Source organism: Caretta caretta, chromosome 2, assembly GCF_965140235.1.
Source record: "Caretta caretta isolate rCarCar2 chromosome 2, rCarCar1.hap1, whole genome shotgun sequence".
NCBI classification, from domain to species: Eukaryota; Metazoa; Chordata; order Testudines; family Cheloniidae; genus Caretta; species Caretta caretta.
In genome coordinates, this window is record NC_134207.1 from 230,600,154 (window position 1) to 230,620,874 (window position 20,721).

General features: G+C 40.2%; 1 protein-coding gene across 1 annotated transcript in view; it reads left to right on the forward strand.

The window, feature by feature from the left end:
* LOC125630818 (macrophage mannose receptor 1-like) overlaps window positions 1-20,531 on the forward strand; it is a 56,696-nt gene extending 36,165 nt beyond the window's left edge. Inside the window, 13 exon segments of the mRNA XM_075124751.1 lie at window positions 254-321; window positions 1,333-1,431; window positions 2,279-2,423; window positions 2,577-2,691; window positions 5,316-5,512; window positions 8,125-8,227; window positions 8,811-9,043; window positions 9,973-10,138; window positions 15,539-15,691; window positions 16,608-16,724; window positions 17,826-17,993; window positions 19,165-19,206; window positions 19,557-20,531. Coding sequence (XP_074980852.1) covers window positions 254-321; window positions 1,333-1,431; window positions 2,279-2,423; window positions 2,577-2,691; window positions 5,316-5,512; window positions 8,125-8,227; window positions 8,811-9,043; window positions 9,973-10,138; window positions 15,539-15,691; window positions 16,608-16,724; window positions 17,826-17,993; window positions 19,165-19,206; window positions 19,557-19,771 — 1,821 coding nt within the window. The 3' untranslated portion in view covers window positions 19,772-20,531.
* Window positions 20,532-20,721: the final 190 nt, after the last annotated feature.

Sequence of the window (20,721 nt, forward strand, 5' to 3'; positions counted from 1 at the left end):
CATTTCTAACTGCTTTGATTATAGCAGTATGGCATCCAGAACTAGCTGGAAAGCATTCAAGCTAATGAGGCAAAAATTGTATTCTAGCAGATGTGATCCATATTTCCACTGAGTCGCAAGTCATTGTCAGCTGTACAGACAGTCCACAAGATTATTCCAATCCAAATAATTTGAAAAGAATCTGCTTTTCATATCAAATAGTTTTTGTTATATATATGGAAGAACTTAATTAAAATCACATCCTTGTGTTTAGATTTTAAGAAATGGCAAAAAGGAGTCATATCTCATTGGTTTAATTCTGAGTGTCGATCAACAGTTTATGTAAGTAAACAAGCAATATCTAGTTTTATTCCATGGAGTAGTTAACATCTTGTATGTAGTGCATTGATTTTAAAGGGACTTGTTAGGGTGCACAATCATCACCAGCATCCCCCCTTGTATCCTGGTGAGCTGTTGTAGTGGTTTTCACCTCCAGCAACCCTATAGGCCTCTGGGTGCAATTCAGCTTTCCAGCTGAGAAGCAGCTAAGTCAAATCCCTTTTGGGGTAACAAAAGCTCAAACCTAATGTCCCAAAGTCTCTCAACAATCAGCCCTTCCTCGGGGCTCTGTTTTCAGTCTCCTTTCTCAGCTACTTGAGAGTCTTCTTCCCCAGCTCCAGTACTGGACACTGGCCCCTCCAGCTGCCTTCCTGAGGTATCTGTTCTCCTGCAGACTCTGTCTCAAGCCCCTTCATGGGAGTCACTCTGCTCCATGTGTTTCCTCCCTTCAGACTGAACTCTCTCCCTTTGATGATGCCCCCATGTTCATTAACTTATCACCGAATACTGCTTGGCCATGCCCCTCTGGCTGAGAAGCCACTAATTAATTACAGCATAGGTGCAACAGAGGTAACTAATTGGCTATAAACTACTTTCCAGCTAAAATGGGGTTTCATCCCATCACCTGACTCTTAAAAAGCAGTTATAAAAATGGTTTTAGGTAGTTATATGATGTGTTGAAAAGCAAACTCAGTGAATTTAATTATGTATTAAATGACCTGCATCGTAATGAAGGGTTTTTTTATTGGGAATGTAAGTGCTATGAATACAGAGATAATCACCATGCAAAATAAAATATGTACTGTATTCTTGACCTTATGTGCAGGGCTTTAGTTACCTTTAATCCTAACGGAAGTTGAGCCTAACGTCACATATGCAAAGTAGTGAATATACTTGTACACTTGTGATATTTCTATCAAATGATTTCTGTAATAAAACAAATGGATTTGCATTGTTTCTTTTGTAAAAACAAAGTAATTTAACCAGTAATTACTAGCCTTTTTGGTTTTTTAGCTGGATGGATGGAAGCCCAGTGCACTACGTAGCTTGGGCGAAAAATGAGCCAGACTATGCAAATGCTGAAGAAAATTGTGTGGTCTTATATAAAAACTTTGCTGAGCTACACATTTTGACTTTTGTGTGTGTATATGTGTTTGTGTGGCTATATCTTTTCCCCATATGTTTGTTAACTGGCCTCCTCTCTTTTTATATGTAGAAAAGATAACTTTGGGAAAAACAATGTACCCATAATAAATGATTCTCACTCTTGGGGGTTATATACCACCCAGGTAAATGCAGTGCTGGGCAAAAGTGTAAGCTAAAAAGTTATGAGTAGAACCAGGTGTGCAGGGGAATCCAGCCCACTTTAAAAAGTTTACTGCTCTGCAGACAAATAGGGCAAAATCCAGGTCCCACTGAAGTTGATGGGAGTTTTGCCATTGACTTCACTGGAGCTAGGATTTCACCCCCAGCTGGTAACCAGAGTAAGGCTGGCCAAAGAATGGGGAACACAGTTAAGTGCCTAATACACATGTTGAGGTTTGTGTTTAATCCTGTATTTCCTCGAAGTGAGCCACACGCTGTCTCTTTTTTAGTTTGAGCTCTTGAGAATAAGGAAATGGGTGCCTAAACGCTTGAAACTTTGGCTCAGAGTACAGGATGACCGTACATTAATTGCTTAACTGTACGTCTCCCTCACATAATCTCTGTTCCCACTTACACTGGAGTCCAGATACCTAAACTGTGCACCACCCAAGGATTAGCAGGCTCAAAGCCTTTGTGCAAGCATTGCAAGTGGGATGTAGTTAATAAACTTTTCAAGTACAGGAACAAGTGACAGTTGACTTGACGCAAAGTCTGTGGCATTCCCAGGGGAAATAAAAACATGGGGAGGTGATAGATTTTCACCAGAAATGTCAAACTCATCCAATGGCTTATTTTCTATATTTAAATTGCTTTCAGGTTTGTGGAATGATATCAACTGTGGTATTCCAAATGCCTTTATCTGTGAAAGGCATGGTAGTACTGTAAACTCAACATTTGCTGTGACAGCACCTTCTCCTCCAGGAGGGTGTCCTGAAAGTTGGCTTTTGTTTAGAAATAAGGTATGGTAGCAAACATCTCCAATACATTGCATGTATCATAAGAATAAGGGAAATTCAGATCTGAATTTGAACAATATATATTATAGTTAATACAATTCAATTAGCTTCTATTTTCTTTTCCTGATAAAGTAAATATCTGACTTTTCCCCCCAGTGTTACAAAGTTTTTGGCTCCAGAGATGAAGATAGAGTTATGTGGGTTCCTGCACGTAGAACTTGTGTAAAGTTCGGAGGAAACCTGGCTAGCATACCTAATGAACAAGTGCAAGGTACAGTACATAGACCCTTTAGAGATTAGATGAGACAACAATCAAACCTTGCAAAGAAAAGTGTGCCAAAAAAGGGGAGTGTGTATTATACTATCGCTTCCTGTTATTGTTCAGGAGAAAGAATTAATGAACCTTCCTTCTAAGAAATATGTATTTTGATAACACATAAAAGTCCTTTATTATACCAGCCAGGCAGATGGAGGTGGCAAACATCAGGTATATTGGTTGGTGGTGGTAGTTGTGGTGCTAAAAGTTTGTTCTCTGGGCTTACCCCATATTCCCATGCCACACCACATGGGAAGTGGTTTAGTCTAGTGGTGTACTCGGAAAGAAGGAAAGAAATGGTGGGTAAACTAACCGAAACTAAACTTAAGCTATGTCTACACTACCACTTACGTTGGTATATCTTATGTCACTCAGAGGTGTGAATAAGCCACCCTCCCCGAGCGACATAAGTTACACCAACCTAAGCACTGATATGAACAGTGCTATGGCAGTGGGAGAGCTTCTTCCACCAACATACCTGCTGCTGCTTGTTGGGAGTAGATTAATTGAGTCAACAGGAGCTCTTTCCTGTCGGCTTCAAGGGGCTACGCTAGAGAGTTTACAGCAGCTCAGCTGCTTCATTGTAGCCTCTAGTGTAGCCATAGCCTGAGAGAGACAAGGTGGGTGAGGTAATATCTTTTATTTCTCCAACTTCTCTTGCTGAAAGAGATGAGCTTTTGAGCTTCACAGAGCTCTTCTTGTGATCCAGTAAAAGATATTAACTCTACATATTGTTATTCTGGAAGGTGTTAATGTCTGCCATCAAGTGGATGTTTGATTTATATAGACAAATACAGACTTTTTAAAGTGGATGGGTACACTAAGAATCCTTCTGTCAGGCTCAGTGAAAGGAACAAATAAGCCCCCTTAATATAGTGATAGCTGGAAACAATAAGAGTCTACTGGCCAAGGCACTGGGCAACATGGCAAATCCTGGGAGTGGTTGCAAACACAGTGGCTAGAGGATTGACTGAGCTGTGTGCATGGGCACCTGGTTATATGGGTCTATGGAAAAGAAAGATGGCAGCTTGATAACCTGAACAGCCCAGGTTATTGAAACACCATCTTTCCTTCTGGAGATGGCCTAGAAGCAGAAGTGGTGGAGGAGACGAGGATGCCATCTCCTCATGCTGCTTCCTCCACATTTTCTGCTTCTGGGCCTGCTCCAGAAGGGGAGAAGGTGGCTCAGTAATCAGGTTGCCTAGCCACTATCTTTCCTTCTGGAGCAAGGAGCCAGGTCTGGGGGCTCCCCTGGGATTCACCCAGATTACTGAGCCACCATCTTTCTTTCCAGAGTGAGGAGCCAGCTCCGCGGGTTCCCCAGGGTCCACCCAGGTTACCAACCTGCCGTGTCACATTCCGGAGAAGGGAGCCAGGCTCGTGGGGTCCCCCTGGGGCCCACCCAGTTTAATAAGATGCCATTGGTCTTTCTGGAGCTGCATCCTGAGAATATTTTCAACTTTTTCTCCTCCTTGGGGGGGCTCCACCCCCAAGCTCCAAAGTATAGAGGACTTTGCTCCTTATATCTCCACTCAGGAGATGCCAGGACCCCACCAAAAATTTCACAGACCTGGCACCTATGTATGTGTGTCTGTGTGGGGCGGGAAAGGGGGGATGTAAAAAGCTAGCAAACAGCAAGAGAAGCAGTCATGAGGGCAACCCTGGGAAGGAGCAGAGAGCCAGAAATACTTGGACACAGGACTCACTGGCAAGATAAGTGTGGAAGTACTGAGCATGGAAACTACCTGTTGCTGTTGGTTTCTACTGTGCTCGGGGAAACAGGACTTTGTATACCTTTTTCATAAATAGACAGGATTACACCAAAGAAACCCCTGACTTGTGTCCTCAATTTCTCCTCCTAATGGGAAAAAATCCTGAATTTTAGCTAACTGCTCAGGCCAATGGGCAACAATATTAATCGCAGCTGTTTCAATACAAGAGCAACTTCATGCACCATTCACCTGCCCCTACTGCCATTCATGCTCATCCTTAAATGTAGTGTGTTACGGTGCTATTCATTATGGGGCATCTCAGGGTGCCTTGCCATGCTAGAGAACTTTTAGTGCACCGTAGCAGCGTACATAGAGCGAGTTAGTGCACAGCAAGTTGCCGCACTGCAGAAACACATTTTGGCTTGCTGTGCACTAACTCACCACGTAGACACTGAATTCAGATATGGATGTTAAATTCGAACTCATGAGTGGACAACAATATGAGCAGGCAGGACCTGGTAGATTTTCAGTGACCTTAGGTATGGTGCCATGCTTTGCCCTTACCCATGTTTCTCCACAGATCCAGGTCTTTTGTCCTCTGAGCCTTTTCCCAGCCAAGAGCCTGGATTCATGGTTCTGGACCAATTCTGCTCTGCCAGATACTAATCTAAAGATGTAAAATATTGCATTTACAAGATAATTTAAAATTAAATAATTAAGCAGGTTTTGTATGTTTTTTGTAACCGTGCCCTAATTCTGGACATGCTGGCATCTTCCTTGATTAGAGGAAGGCATGTGCCAGGTTTCCTTCCCTTCCTTCCTCATGTATCTTCCTTTCCTATAAATATTTATTTGGCTTTATTCCAGCTTTCCTTACTTACCACTTAAAAGATGCCAAAACTGATGCCTGGATTGGATTGAATGATATAAATTCTGAGCTCCACTTTGTTTGGGCAGATGGAAGTGGTGTCTACTACACCAACTGGATTGCAGGTTCACCTGTAGTTGGAGAAATCATCCTATATGATTCTCTGCAGCCAGAGACTGGCAACAATCTGCATCAGGTAAACATTAATTAGAGATTTCCAATAAACACTCCATGCATCTGAAGAAGTTGTTTTTTTATCCACGAAAGCTTATGAGCAAATAAATAGGTTAGTTTTTAAGGTGCTACCGGACTCCTTGTTGTTTGAATAAACTCATTGGAGAAGAAAAGGAGTACTTGTGGCACCTTAGAGATTAACCAATTTATTTGAGCATAAGCTTTCATGAGCTTTAGCTCACTTCATCGGATGCATCTGATGAAGTGATCTGTAGCTCACGAAAGCTTATGCTCAAATAAATTGGTTAGTCTCTAAGGTGCCACAAGTACTCCTTTTCTTTTTGCGAATACAGACTAACACGGCTGTTACTCTGAAACCTGTCATTGGAGAAGGCAATCCGACTTTAAATAACTTGCTAAATTTATTTCTTATGTAGGCTTCTTTGTTTTCCTAGTGTTCTTGTCTGTTGCATTTGGGAATAGAGCGGCAATATTGCAAGGTTCAGGTCTTCTGTTGATGTGAGAGGAGAGTTTAAATGGTGGCATTCATCACTCCCCTATTTCTCAAGTAAGAACAAAGTGAATTTTGAAAGGATGTTCTAAAATGTTGTAGGAGAGATGGGCTGACTTCAGTCACAATGATACAAGAGGAAACTATTAGCGATTTGTTCTGGAGAATATTTTTGAATGTATTACTGACATAAAAAGAGATACCGTCTGTTTTGAAAGAGCTTGTGGGTAACAAAAGAGAAAATGTATCTATGGAGCTGGGAAGAGACCACATGTATTTGACTTTTATTTTACTTCCAATCTTTTTAAAGAATAGTTAGTTTGAAGATATTTCAAAGTCAATAGACATTTCTGAAGTAGCACTGGAAGAAATTAGAAACTGGCAACCAGGTTCATTGTTTTATGGTGAGTTAACAATGGGAAAATCCTCATGCATCCCTGCCAACATTTGAAATAAAAAATTAGTATATTTTAATTAACACAATTTTGCATACACTTGCACATATATATATTGATTTGCATTGACATATTGCCTATTTACCCCTCTTTCATCCGTTCCATGCATTCAAAACTTACATTTTCACACCACTCTATTCCCAGCCTTTCCACCTACCCACAGACACATTCTCCAGACCCAACTCACTCCACGCCTCTCCCAATTTCTTCTACATATACCCATCCATTTATTCTTCGCATGCACACACATCCGGTACCTGCCCCTGATTGTTAGCTGCTACAGAATCTTTCCCTTGCTTAGTAAAACAGTACAAATGATCAAAAACAAAAGGAGAGTGTAAAATGAAGGAATATGTCGCTCTTATTATTTTTGTTTGCTACCAATTTATTCACTTTCTGATCCTCCCTCTCACCCGCATCCCCTCACTACATACACACACTTTACACATTTTTGAAATTGGGTGTAAATTATCTATTATGCCATCTTTAACCTGTGGGGGTTTTATTTAAAATATTTGAGTTTTTACCAGTCTGATCCGTTGACTTGTCCTTCCCTCTTTGTGAACATTATTATCCAAAGACCTAACTAAATAGGAGATAGAATGGTCCTGATTGTGGTTAATTAAATGAGCAGCATGATCTCATGGATATGTAGAACTACCCCATTCAGAACATCATTTTGAAAGGACAGTGACATCACAACAACTGCGGCCTTGTCTACACATACAGAGCAGCACTAAAGTAGTGCTGTAGTGAAGATGCTACTACACTGAGGGGAGAGCTTTTCCTGTCAGCAATTAATCCACCTCAGCAAGAGGTGGTAGCTGTGTCAATGGGAGAAGCTCTCCTTTTGACACAGTGTTCTCTACACCAGAGGTTAGGTCGGTATAACTGTCGCGCTGGGGCAAAGGCAATGCATGGTGGAGGCATGAGCGGTTACATGATATGCTGCTTGGGTTGTACTGAGCATGCTCAGTGATACTGCTGAAGCCAGCTGCCCTCTCTCTGCTCCCCCACTATCAGCCGTCACGATCGTCTCTGCTCAGGGTGTGGACTTTTCACACCCCTGACCGACATAGTTACACCAATGTAAATTGTGGCCTAAGACTCAAATCCAAGAAGACAATGACTCTGACCGTCCTTTTTCCTTCTATCTCTCTACATCTTCCTTTCACACCCCACCAGTACTTTCCTTCACAGTAAGAACGACTAAAAGTTTATTTTAAACATTTCCTTGCCATCTTGTCAATCCCTAAATTTAACTCTGAAATGTAATTGGTAACAAGCAAAGCTGATGGTGTGACAGAATGTTTCTAGTCCTATTTTAGTACATTTGCTTTTTGTATTTAATTCTCTTCTCAAGAATAGTAGTATCTCTCCAGTATCTCCAGAATAATAAAAATGTGAAATTGATAAGCAGGCAGAGGCTAGAGCTGAGGAAGTAGCTGCACTGAAGCAGCCACTAGGAATAGCAGCTGTGTGTAAAAGAATGCCACATGGGAGAAGGTGTTGCTGGATGTAAATAACACACCAAATACCAGCAGAATTCAAATGGGCAAGAATACAGGGACTGAAACTGCCCAGGGCTATAGCTCCAGAAGGAGGAAAAGGCTTTCTTCTTTGTTGCTGACATTTTTTTAGTAATTCATATATGCTTTTTTCCCCTAGCTGGATTGTGTGGTTGTGAAAACAGGTCCTGTTGATAAGATAGGGCAATGGAAGGATGAACCGTGTTACGAAGCCAGAGGATTTATATGCCAGATGGGCAGTGGTGAGCTCTGTTTCACTAGTTTTGCAAACTAAAAACACATTAAAAACTCATTTTGCAATTGTTTGTGGATTAACCGGGGTTTGTATGCACAGTAGATCAATCCTTTTCTTAAGTGAAATGAATTTCTCTGCCTCAATGATGCTAGTGCACACCATAAAAATAAATATATAGGGTCACATGTTCCCCTCTTTCCCATGGCACAGAAGGGAGCATTCAGAGTAACATTTTGCAAAATCTGTCCAGGTGTCTCTTTGTGCGTAAGCCAATAAACTCACTCTCACTTTTGGCCTACCCAGGTATGAATTCAAAATTGGAGACGTAAACCACTACTGCATTACTCCACTTTGCTTACCAGGCTACCCTCCCCAACCTCAAAATGTAGAGTTTTCAGTCAGAAGTGTTCACTGATGTTTTGAAAATAACAATTTCTCATGAATGTTCAGCGAGGAAGTTTTTTCATTAATAATTAATGCCACACTACTTAAATTTTGAAGACTGCAGATGCTTGTTGTTCACTGGCACAAGACAAATCTTTGCACCCAAAGTTTATCTTTGCATGTTTTGTTTCGTTTTTTTGCTACAGACCCTAAACTGTCTCATTCCCCAACAACAATTCCAGCCTCTGACTTTACCCGTTGTGGTGATAGTGGCTATTTAGTCATCCGTTCCAAAATGAAATGGGAAGAGGCACGAAAAAACTGCCAGGAGAAATCCTCAGAACTTGCCAGTATTTTAGATCCCTACAGCCAGTCATTTCTGTGGCTCCAGGTGTTAGAATATGGGGAGCCTGTATGGATTGCTCTTAACAGCAATGTGGTAAGAACAACAAATATGTTGCTGCTTCTCCAGGTAATATTTGAACTCTTCTTCCCTTTTTAAATGGTAGGAGCATCTATTATCACAAGACTGTTTTAGCTGCACCCTTTACGGTCTCACACTGAGCATCTGAAACTTCTATGAAATCCTGTCAGAATGCAAGGATGAGACCAGCAAGACATGAAGATGAGGGAGGCTACAGAATACGTGAAGGAGACAAGCAACAGGCAGTTATGGGTACAAGGTGTGGTGGAAAGACGTAAAGCCATAGAAATGGGAAAAGGGAGAAACATAGAGGAGAGCAGCGAAGCAGTGGGTGAGGGCAGCCTTTGAAAGACTTGGTAGGTAAAGAAGCAGACTGTGTGGAAAAGGAAGAGCCACAGAAGTACAGGTAGGGGCTGAAGACCAGCAGCAGGTAAAAGAGGTCATTTTTCTTTATACCACTTCTTAAACTTAGTGAACAGTAGTTTAAACTCTTCCTTCTCTGTTGTGTGTTTGTTTATCCCAGTGGGTAGCTCTGCATGTCACACATCTAAGGTTCCCTAACGGCTACTTAAAAAAAATTCCCAATGTAGACTCTTTTGGATTCTTTCTTAAATATACAATTTACAACTTCTCAGCTTCCTAAAGAATTTCAGCTATAAGGGCTGCAACCTACTTTGTTTGTATTCTTTTATAACCTACTTTATTATTCTAGCTTATTTGTTCAGCACACTTCCCCCCTTGTACAGTTCCATAGTAATGTAGGTCCTATATAAATAATAAATTTATAATGTGACATTACTAATCTTATTATTTCTGTGCTGCTGACAAGAGGTGCTCACTAGTACACTTCAAATTTTAAATTATATATAGATTCTATACTACTTTAATACTATATAATGCTATAATTATGCTAAAAGCCACCCTTGAATTGATTTTGCTTCCAGACCAATGGCAATTACAAATGGATGGATAAATGGAGAATGTGTTATTCTAAGTGGGCCAGTGACGAGCCAAAGCAGACAATACCTTGTGTCTATCTAGACCTTGATGGAACCTGGAAAACAGCATCTTGTGATCAAAAATTCTTCTCTGTCTGTAAACAGTCTGATGGTAAGCAATAAAATTTAACAATTTGAATTGTGGAGCCTGGAGATTCATTTAAATTCACTGATGAGTTGTATTATAAGCATTCGGAAAAGAACCCAATCCTAAACCATAATACAAGATTTAGAGGCTATCAAGTTCTAAAAACTCAAAATTCTTCCCAGAAGCCAATCAGTTTACTCACTATTAAGGTCACTCTTCAGTTCCTTTGGACCTGAGCAATCATCATGCTCTACACGTAGGTTATTTCAGCATCTGTCCAGGGTAATGGAGCTCAGAAGTATACTCTACATGACCTCGAACTGCAAGCGAATGCAAACATTTCTTCAAAATAAACAAAATTGTTTAATTGATTAAATCGTTTATTATATGAGTTCCTGGACATAAATAAAATCATATTGCTCTACAGTGAGGGACAATATTAATAGTTATGTTTAGTTTAGAATTGGCTTAAATTTTTCTAAAAAATATTTTTCAGTGAGAAATGGGTTTTGTCAAATAGTTCCCCCCCCTCCTTTTTTTTACAACTAAATGTTTTTTCAAAAAAAAAAATAAACTAAAATTTTTGGGGGGGAAAAGGAATTTTTGGCATATTTGAAATTTTTCATTGTAAAATTGTGTGGAAATTCCCACCTTCTCTCAGCTTTTTACTGTTTCCCCCCACTGAATAGGTGAGAGGAAAAGGTGAGAGAGAAAGTAACACTTTTACTTTAAAGCCTTATTATGAAAAATTTTCATTTTTAACCGTAACACTTTCTTTGCAGTTTTTAATTTTCATTTTAAGTGAGAGAAGATCATTTGCTCCCAGTGGGAAAAAATATAAAATGAGTTTTCCCCCCTTTTTTTAAAAATCCCCATACCCTCTCCCTCCCCCCACCAAAAAAATAATGCCCCAAATCAAAAACCCTTGAAGATCAAAGAAAACAAAACTAAACAAAATTATACCTTTTCTAGTTATTTTTATCATTTATCTAAACAATCACTCCCAAATCTACTTGGCCCATTTAATCAATCTGCAAAATAAAATAATAATAAAATAAATAATATGGGCCCAATTACCCCTTGCCATAGAAAAACCCATTCATTTAGATAAGTAAGTTTTATTGTGATTTCAGGATTTTAAACTTCATCTAAAAAAATAATTACAATCTCCCTAACAAAGTTCGGGAAGCTGGGATAGATGGTTTAGTTTTGTGCCATTAGGATATAATGGAAAAGCCAGGTTGGTTGTGGTTTCACAAAACCTTGTCAGACCATTCATAAAAGTAATATAGTTTCTGTGGTCCAGCATCTTCCACAATTTTGTACACCTAGGCTGCTTTCCTCTCTCTGCAGTTCAGACAGAAGCACTCCTTTTGCTCCTCATTCTCACAGATGTACCTGGAGACAAAAGATTCCCCTAGAGAAAATACTGGAATTGAGGTCTGGGGGGGAAGTTCAGAGGGATCTCAGCCCCCCCAAATCCACTGAATGACAGAGATCGCGTAGGCCTCCACCCAGAGCTGAAGCTAGGGGACAGGATTTCGTATTTCAGAGAGGAATGATTTTCATTGACCACAGACAGGGAAATAGTGAGCCAGGGATACTCCCATGAGCTAATACTCCCACATGCCATCATACCAGAGATCCTTTAAAACAATCTGATCCAGAATGAAAATATCTCATCTTCTGGATATGGGAGTGATAAAAGCATGTTTTCTCAGAAGAAAGGTTCTCTGGGTTCTACTCCATCATCTTCTTCATTGTACAGAAACTCATGGGGGGTATCAGAACCATTCTCAACCTCCAAAGGCTGAAGAAGTGGATGAAGATGGTGGTGGTGATAACAGCCAGAGTCAGTCACAGGGAACTCACCTGTACCCCTTCCTGGACAACATTCTGATCACAGCTCCATTGCAATCAGCAGCACACAGGACCATGTCTAGGATGTTGAATCTCCTCCAGCCACAAGGGTTCATCACCAGTGCCAAGAAAAGTTCTCTGGCTCCATCCAGGAATTTATTTTCTTGCTCCAGAGCCATAGGAGGCCAACTATAGCACTATGCCTCCAACTGCTAGGACTTTAATGTCATGTACATGGATCATGCCATGAAGATAATCACACATCATAAATCTTTAAGCCTTTATACTAAAGGTGTGGGATCACTTCCTGGAACACATGAGAGATCAAGTACGGGTTCCAGCACAGGTGTTCAACACCTTACAGTGATAGTCAGCCCATTACCATGTCCACAAAGGCATGCCCATCTGCCTTCCAGATCTTTTAGTCTTCACAACCAATGCCAGCCTCAAGGACTGGCAAGCTCCCTTGGAAATCCAAACAACCTGGGACATATAGAACCAGGAAGAAAAGGCTCACAGGATGAACCTCCTAGAGCTGAGAGTGGTGAAGCTAGCTCAACAAAGATTCCAGTCCATCCTAAGTAGGAACCATGTCCTGACTACAGTTGCATATTTAAAAAATCAAGGGGGGAACAAAGAGTTTGGCACTACAAACGAAAGCTGTGGAAATAATAATGTAGGCAGAACAATTCCTCTTTTCCCTCAGTGATTCACCTCAAAGGGGACCTGAACTAAAAGGTGCAAGGTTCCAACTCTAAGTGTTGCCTGAATCAGGTTTTCAGTCTCATGTTCAGATGTTTGGCCTCCCTTCAAACAATCTGTTCTCATATAGTATGAATAAAAAGAGGCCAAAATACTTCACAAGAGAGGCAGACCTCAGATCCATGGAGACAGATGTTTTATTGCACAGTTGGCCCAGGGCCTACTTAGCGCATTTTCACCCTTGCCACTACTGGGGAAGGTGGTCCAGAAAATACAATGAGAATGGGCGATGGTAATACTGATAACTCCTCACTGACCAAGGAAACCTTGTTTCTCAAACCTGATAGAGCAGACACTGGACCCCAAATTCCAGCTTCAGTGGAGACCAGACATCCTCTTGCAAGGTCCTCTTCTTCATCTGGACCTGAAACGGCTTCAGCTAACAGCCTGGCTATTGAGAGGGAAGTACTAGAAGGTCCCATTCTGTTCTCCAGCATCATTAAGACATTGCTTTCATGTAGAAGAGTATCAACACAAAAACACCCTGTCTGGGCCAGATTCAACAACTGGTGCCAAGAGCACAAGGTGTATCCCAGAAATCTGGGAATTCCAACCATTCTTGACTTTCTAAGAATGCATAGACAGAGGCCTTCAGCCCAGCACTATTGCACATCAGCCCTTTGCACCATTGTACATTCATCCCAACACTATTGTCCGCTCTTAAGAGCATGCTATTCACAGGATTCTTGGGCTCCCTCGCAGACAGGCAGATTCCTCCAGTCTAATTAGCTAGACTGATAGTCAGTCCACTCTTCCCAAAATGAAACCTTCCACTAGTGTTGAGGGCTCTGACAAGCCATCTCTCTGAGCCTCTGACTTCAATGTCAGCCTTTTATTTATCAACTAAGACTTGTTTTTTAGTATCTGTCATCTCCCACTAAACTGGGAGGAGTGGTAGATACGCTGGAGGGGAGGGATAGGATACAGAAGGACCTAGACAAATTGGAGGATTGGGCCAAAAGAAATCTGATGAGGTTCAATAAGGATAAGTGCAGGGTCCTGCACTTAGGACGGAAGAACCCAATGCACAGCTACAGACTAGGGACCGAATGGCTAGGCAGCAGTTCTGCGGAAAAGGACCTAGGGGTGACAGTGGACGAGAAGCTGGATATGAGTCAGCAGTGTGCCCTTGTTGCCAAGAAGGCCAATGGCATTTTGGGATGTATAAGTAGGGGCATAGCGAGCAGATCGAGGGACGTGATCGTTCCCCTCTATTCGACATTGGTGAGGCCTCATCTGGAGTACTGTGTCCAGTTTTGGGCCCCACACTTCAAGAAGGATGTGGATAAATTGGAGAGAGTCCAGCAAAGGGCAACAAAAATGATTAGGGGTCTGGAACACATGAGTTATGAGGAGAGGCTGAGGGAGCTGGGATTGTTTAGCCTGCAGAAGAGAAGAATGAGGGGGGATTTGATAGCTGCTTTCAACTACCTGAAAGGGGGTTCCAAAGAGGATGGCTCTAGACTGTTCTCAATGGTAGCAGATGACAGAACGAGGAGTAATGGTCTCAAGTTGCAGTGGGGGAGGTTTAGATTGGATATTAGGAAAAACTTTTTCACTAAGAGGGTGGTGAAACATTGGAATGCGTTACCTAGGGAGGTGGTAGAATCTCCTTCCTTAGAGGTTTTTAAGGTCAGGCTTGACAAAGCCCTGGCTGGGATGATTTAACTGGGATTTGGTCCTGCTTCGAGCAGGGGGTTGGACTAGATGACCTTCTGGGGTCCCTTCCAACCCTTATATTCTATGATTCTATGATTCTATGTGTGCCAGATGAGGTTTGGGGCTGACAGCCTTATCTATACCAGAGCCGTACCGCATGTTCCACAAGGAAAAGCTGTTGGTCAGGACATCAGAATACTTTCTTCCCAGCTAAATTCGTCCTTCCATACTTCCCAAGAGGTTGTGCTTCGTTTGTTCTGTCCAAAATGACAATATCCAATGGAAAATGTGTCACACCATAGATGTCCGAAGAGTCTTGAAAATCTATCTCAAGCATACAGAATCCATGAGAAGATGGGGGTCCCTATTCGTGTCCTTCCACCCAATGTGCCAGAGACTCAGAGCTTCCAAGTCCTCCATAATTAGGTGGCTTGACCTGTGTATTGTGGAAGCCTACAAATCATTAGAGGTCCCTGTCCCAGAAGGGATCAAGGCACATTCCACAAGATCCATAGCATGGACAGAACAAGCAAGTGCATCCACTTCGGAAATTTGAAAAGCGGCCACTTGGTCTATCGTGAATACCTTCATTATGTACTACATAGTGGACCCTCCAACTTCTGTAAAGGCCTCCTTTGTCAGGAAGGTGCTGAAGGTGGTAGCCCTGAAATAATACAGATCTTTGAGCAAGCTCACAAAAAGGGGGGATTTCTTTCCTACCAAAATTTCATGGCCACTACTTTCCAGACATCCAGAATTGTGGGAGATGCTAGGCTGCATAATGGAAAAATTCTTACTGATAATTTTCTTTCTGCTAGCAGTGTTTCCCATGATTCTACCCACTCTGGGTAGCTCATGAGTCATGGTCATATATTAAGTGGTTAGACCATCTTCCTTGGTCTAACGTAGTTATTTTGTTACTTCTAGAATATTAATAATGCTGTTATGCAAGTTTTACAGCCCGGGAACAACTCATTGGGCAGCAAGCAGCAACAGAGGGGGCATGGTCAGACAATGGAGGTACCAAAACACTGATCTATCTCTGTGAGCTGCAGAGAGGAGAGCAGCCCAGATGTCCAGAATTATGGGAGACACTGCTAGAAGAAAGGAAATAATTGGTAAGAAATTTTCTATTCTTAACAGTTATAGCCCCTACTGATTCTCCACAACTCTTTGGAAGATGCCCTGAATCAGAGGAACACAGATCTTGGGTTCATTACCGCAGTCATTGCTACTACATAGAGTCCTCGTATACAAGAAACTGGGCCCAGGCTTCCCGAGAATGCACTCGATTAGGTGAGTGTCATTTTTTTAAAGAGTGAAGACTTAGATACATGTAGAAATAATATTTTTCAAAAAATAGTAATCAAACTTTAGATCATTAAAAAAACAAATTGATTTTTTCAGTGTTAATGCTTTTTATATATTTACACACCTTGGACAACAAAACTAGATTGATTAGTTTCACTGTCTAGTTTTCATGCATTAGAAATTTCAGAGTTGTTAAGTCACCCAGATCAGGTGGAAGACTTTCAGTTTTGGGCACCTCCTCCCAAGCTGGTGAGCATCTGCTCGTGGCAGAGAAGGGAAACTGGGGGAGGGAGGAAGGAAGAAAAGCACTCTAACCCTCATCTCTATGGGTAAGTCTGGGAGAACTGCTCAAGGATAACTCATAAAGACTCTGCCTAGATGGTAATCCCTAACCCACCCATGTTTGCTTAATTGTTCCAGTATATTTCTGTCTTCTAGCCAGATTTTATAATGGATTAAATATCAGACATTATATTTCTGAGTGTTTAATAACAATTTAATCTCAAGAGTGCATACAAAAATTTCCAGTAGCACTGCATATAGTCGCTGGGAAGCAATAACAGTGTTGAGCAAATAGCAAAAATGGAGTATAAACAGGCATTTTACTCTGCAAGTGTGTTAAAAATAAACCTCTAGAATGATTTACACAAATATATGTAATTTAGTCACGAGGAAAAGGGTAATTTTACACTAACAAGCAAAATGCAAGAAGAGCTGTATTGTGCCATTGTACCCCACGCAGAACTCCCATTCGCTACAGTGGATGTTTTGTGCAAAAATCAGTGATATGACACAGCCTCAAGAATTAATTGCTTTCAGTTGTTCATAAAACTTAGAAAAGAAGCTTTTCTCCCAAAAGGCAGATTTGTTTCAATTATGCCTTGTTAATGCTTTTTTTCAGATGCCACTTTGGCTTCTATAGAAGACCATGCTGAATCCATCTTTCTGTCACATAGCATAAAGCCACTTGAAAGTAAAACAAGCAGCTTTTGGACAGTAATGAGCAAAAATGTGAATGGTAATTTCTTAACTTTCAGTATTCAATAATATAAATAGACACATATGGTGTAATATTTCATACCTTAGGAAGTTATAACATATAAAACAGATATTAAGAGACAATATTACACATTTTGTAGTATGTATTTTAATTATTTATATGCATACAGCACTGTAACTAAAGTGTTTATTAGATGTCTATAACAAGTTATTTTCCTTACCATAGTTTTCTCCCTATCCTTAACATTAATCAGCCATTTTATCTTAATTTTAAAAGGAATCTTGGAGGATTAGCTTTTATCCCCCAATAAGACTCTCCTGAAATGTTTTAAAAAACACATATTTGAGTTTGGTATTACAGTTTTAACCCTGTACTGTGCTTTTTGTCAATAAAATTTCTGCTCACTTTAAGATTTTCCTATTGGCAACAATCCAGGTCCAGATTAAAGTGCCAGCCTTGCTTAGAAGATGGATATTTTTCAAATGACTCATTAATCTGTAATAACCAATAGGAATTTAGATCTGCTTGTGAGGAAAGCAGGATATGAGGGGGATGAAGTCAGAAAGATAAATAGCACACTGAAAATATGGAAGGGAGATAGACAAGAATAAATGCTATGTGAGTATATGAGCAACATAAAGACATTTTTTCCCAACAATTATTGCATACACATATCACAGTTTTTCTTCATACTTAAAATGGGAAATAATTATTGAAATGATGTGCTCTGTTTGGCAATTCCTAATCACTGTAGCTTTCTTAGACATAAGTTTGTAATTAATATATTATCCAATACAACATTCAACTATGATCTGATCTGTCCTATAAGACACATTTCCCTGAAACCAAAAACTCTAAGTAAAATGACTCAATCTGGATGCAGACCAGAGAAGGAGAGAGGCTACTTACTAGTACATTTGGTCAAGTAGTGATAGTCTTGGTTTGGTGATTAAATCAAAGCTTAAAATGTCTGGTGGCTGACAGAATGGAGGAGTCTTTTACAAATTCTGGGGCTCGATCTGTTGATATTTCTATTCTGGTATTTTAAATACTTCTAAGCCTTTCAACATGTTCTTTCAGTCTAAACAGTTGACCCCATATATTTCCTTTTAACATTAGGTCAGTGGTTATGGAGAGACAACACTGCAATGGATTTTGTCAACTGAATTGAGGGAGAGCCTTCAAGTTATGGTAATGAGAAGTGTGTCGAAAGGTATGCATCATCTGGGTACTGGAATGAGGCTCAATGTTCTTACAAAAGAGGATATATTTGTAAAAAATCAGAAAGTAAGTGATATTTGCAATATATTGTGGTTCTGGTTAATAATGTGTATAATGGGTGTATACCATAAAATGCATGCTGCACAGTATTATAACAGGGCACAGGCTCTGCTATAGTCAAGATATGTACGTATTACAGATATTGTGTGTGTGTTTATATATATATAAAATATATAAAACCATACATATTGAAGGTGAAGTCAAAGATCACTTCATTAAAGGCCAGATTTTATCCATGTTAAACACAAAACTTCCATTGACTTCAAAGAGATCAGGATTTCACCAAAAATACCACACACACCTGGGTTTAGAAGTAACAAGTTTAGTTTCACCTCATCTTAAATATATATAAAAATATTTTTGTGATGGACAGTCTCCCTTTAATTAAAAGTGTCCCTCTAATTTATGCTAGAATTGGATTTCCCTTCACCATCATCCTACCATGCTGAGGACAGAATTGTGATTCACACCCATGCCAATCTTGTAGCACTACACAACTCCTGTACTGTGAGGTCATTGATAAATAACGTTTATTAAAACATTTGCACTACTTTGGTATTAGAATAGTTTTGGGGGAAATACTAGGGATGACTGAACCAGTTCAAATTAAATAAGAGACAACCAACTGGAGCCTTCCTTCAGAACATGAAATAAACATGTTTTTCTGGGGATTAGAAAAGTGTGGTTAACTTCACATTTTTATATTTCTGTGCATCTTTGCACTACCTGGTGCTTTTAGGAAACAGAAATACCCTAGTATTGTGAGCAAAGATACTCCTGTGGTATTTCTAAGCCAATGGAGGCGTCCATTCAGGCAAGCCTCCAATTTTAGAAAGCACTTAAGCATGTGCTCAAGACCCATAGAGAGATGCTTAAAGATAAGACCATGCTAAGGTGCTTTCCTGTGCTGGAGTCTGATGCAGGAAGTATTGAAATCATGCAAGATCCTGATTTCCTGCCCATATCTCAACTGAAGAGAGTCTGATACTTACCAGAATTAGACAGCCAAGCGTTCTGAGCTTCACACATTCTTAGCTCCATCTCTTAAGGAAGTTCAGCAGCACCAAAAGCAGAGTATGTGGAAGCCTCAGCTTTTCATGCTTATGGGATGGCACCATCAGGACCATCCATGTGAGTGTATCTGGAATGAAAATCTTGCTTTATTTCTTTTTGAAAGGTATTAAAACAGTATTGACTGAGAAGCCACCAGAGAGGAAAGGTATGATTATTTTCTTTCTAATTAAAGTAAGGAGAAACCTAAATAGAGTAAAAGCATAATAATTATTTAAAGTAAGTTTCTGGACAGTATAATTATTACTGATAGCATTTAAAAATAATAAATCCATATGCATTATTTGTATCTAAATACAGAAAATTGGCTTTCATTTTTAATTGTGGTGTTTAATATAACTTATTATACTTCTCCTTCATCTCTGTTAGCAAAATATCTCCATATACATATGTTCATAACTTGATTTTTAAAACTGTGATTAGCAATATCAACTTCCACATTCCTGGAATCTCTCATATCATTCTGGTGTCTAGGAATTGCTTTGCGTTTATTTACAGGAGAGGAAAAGGATGAAGAGGTTTCTGGATCCTCCACCAAGGTCACTTGGCTTGTAATTATTCTGGTCATTTTGATTCTAGCAGGATCTGGAAGTGCAGCCTATTTCTATGTCAAGAAAAAAAACCAAGATCACTTCTTACCTATTGTAACTCGAATGAGTGATACAAAAGAATCTGTTGATAACCAGGAGCAAGATGAGCATGCTGTTGCCTAATGGGATAAAATGATTGAATAATATATCTAATATTAATAAAATTATGCAATTGGAATAAATAAAATCTTAGGCCAACATTGCTTTCTCTTACCAAAATAATAGTCTGTTTCACAATCCCTGCATATATGTATACTTAACATAAATAAAATATACTGGTAGACATGATTATTCCTTTTATAGTCTTGAAGATTTTCTAGATCTACAAATTTCAATGTCAAATAAAACATAGTATGAACTATTTACCATGATTTCAACAATTTCCATCAACCTCAGCCTGGTCCAGTCCACACAACAGATCCACTTCCTGGACACTACAGTGCTAATAAACAATGGTCACATAAACACCACCCTATACCAGAAACCTACTGACCGCTATTCCTATCTACATGCCTCCAGCTTTCACCCTGACCACACCACACGATCCATCGTCTACAGCCAAGCTCTGTGATACAACCGCATTTGCTCCAACCCCTCAGACAGAGACAAACACCTACAAGATCTCTATCAAGCATTCTTACAACTACAGTACCCACCTGCGGAAGTGAAGAAACAGATTGATAGAACCAGAAGAGTTCCCAGAAGTCACCTACTACAGGACAGACCTAACAAAGAAAATAAGAGAATGCCACTAGCCGTCACCTTCAGCCCCCAACTAAAACCCCTCCAACGCATTATCAAGGATCTACAACCTATCCTGAAGGATGACCCAACACTCTCACAAATCTTGGGAGACAGGCCAGTCCTTGCCTACAGACAGCCCCCCAACCTGAAGCGAATACTCACCAGCAACCACATACCACACAACAGAACCACTAACCCAGGAACCTATCCTTGCAACAAAGCCCATTGCCAACTGTGCCCACATATCTATTCACGGGACACCATCACATGGCCTAATAACATCAGCCACGCTATCAAAGGCTCGTTCACCTGCACATCCACCAATGTGA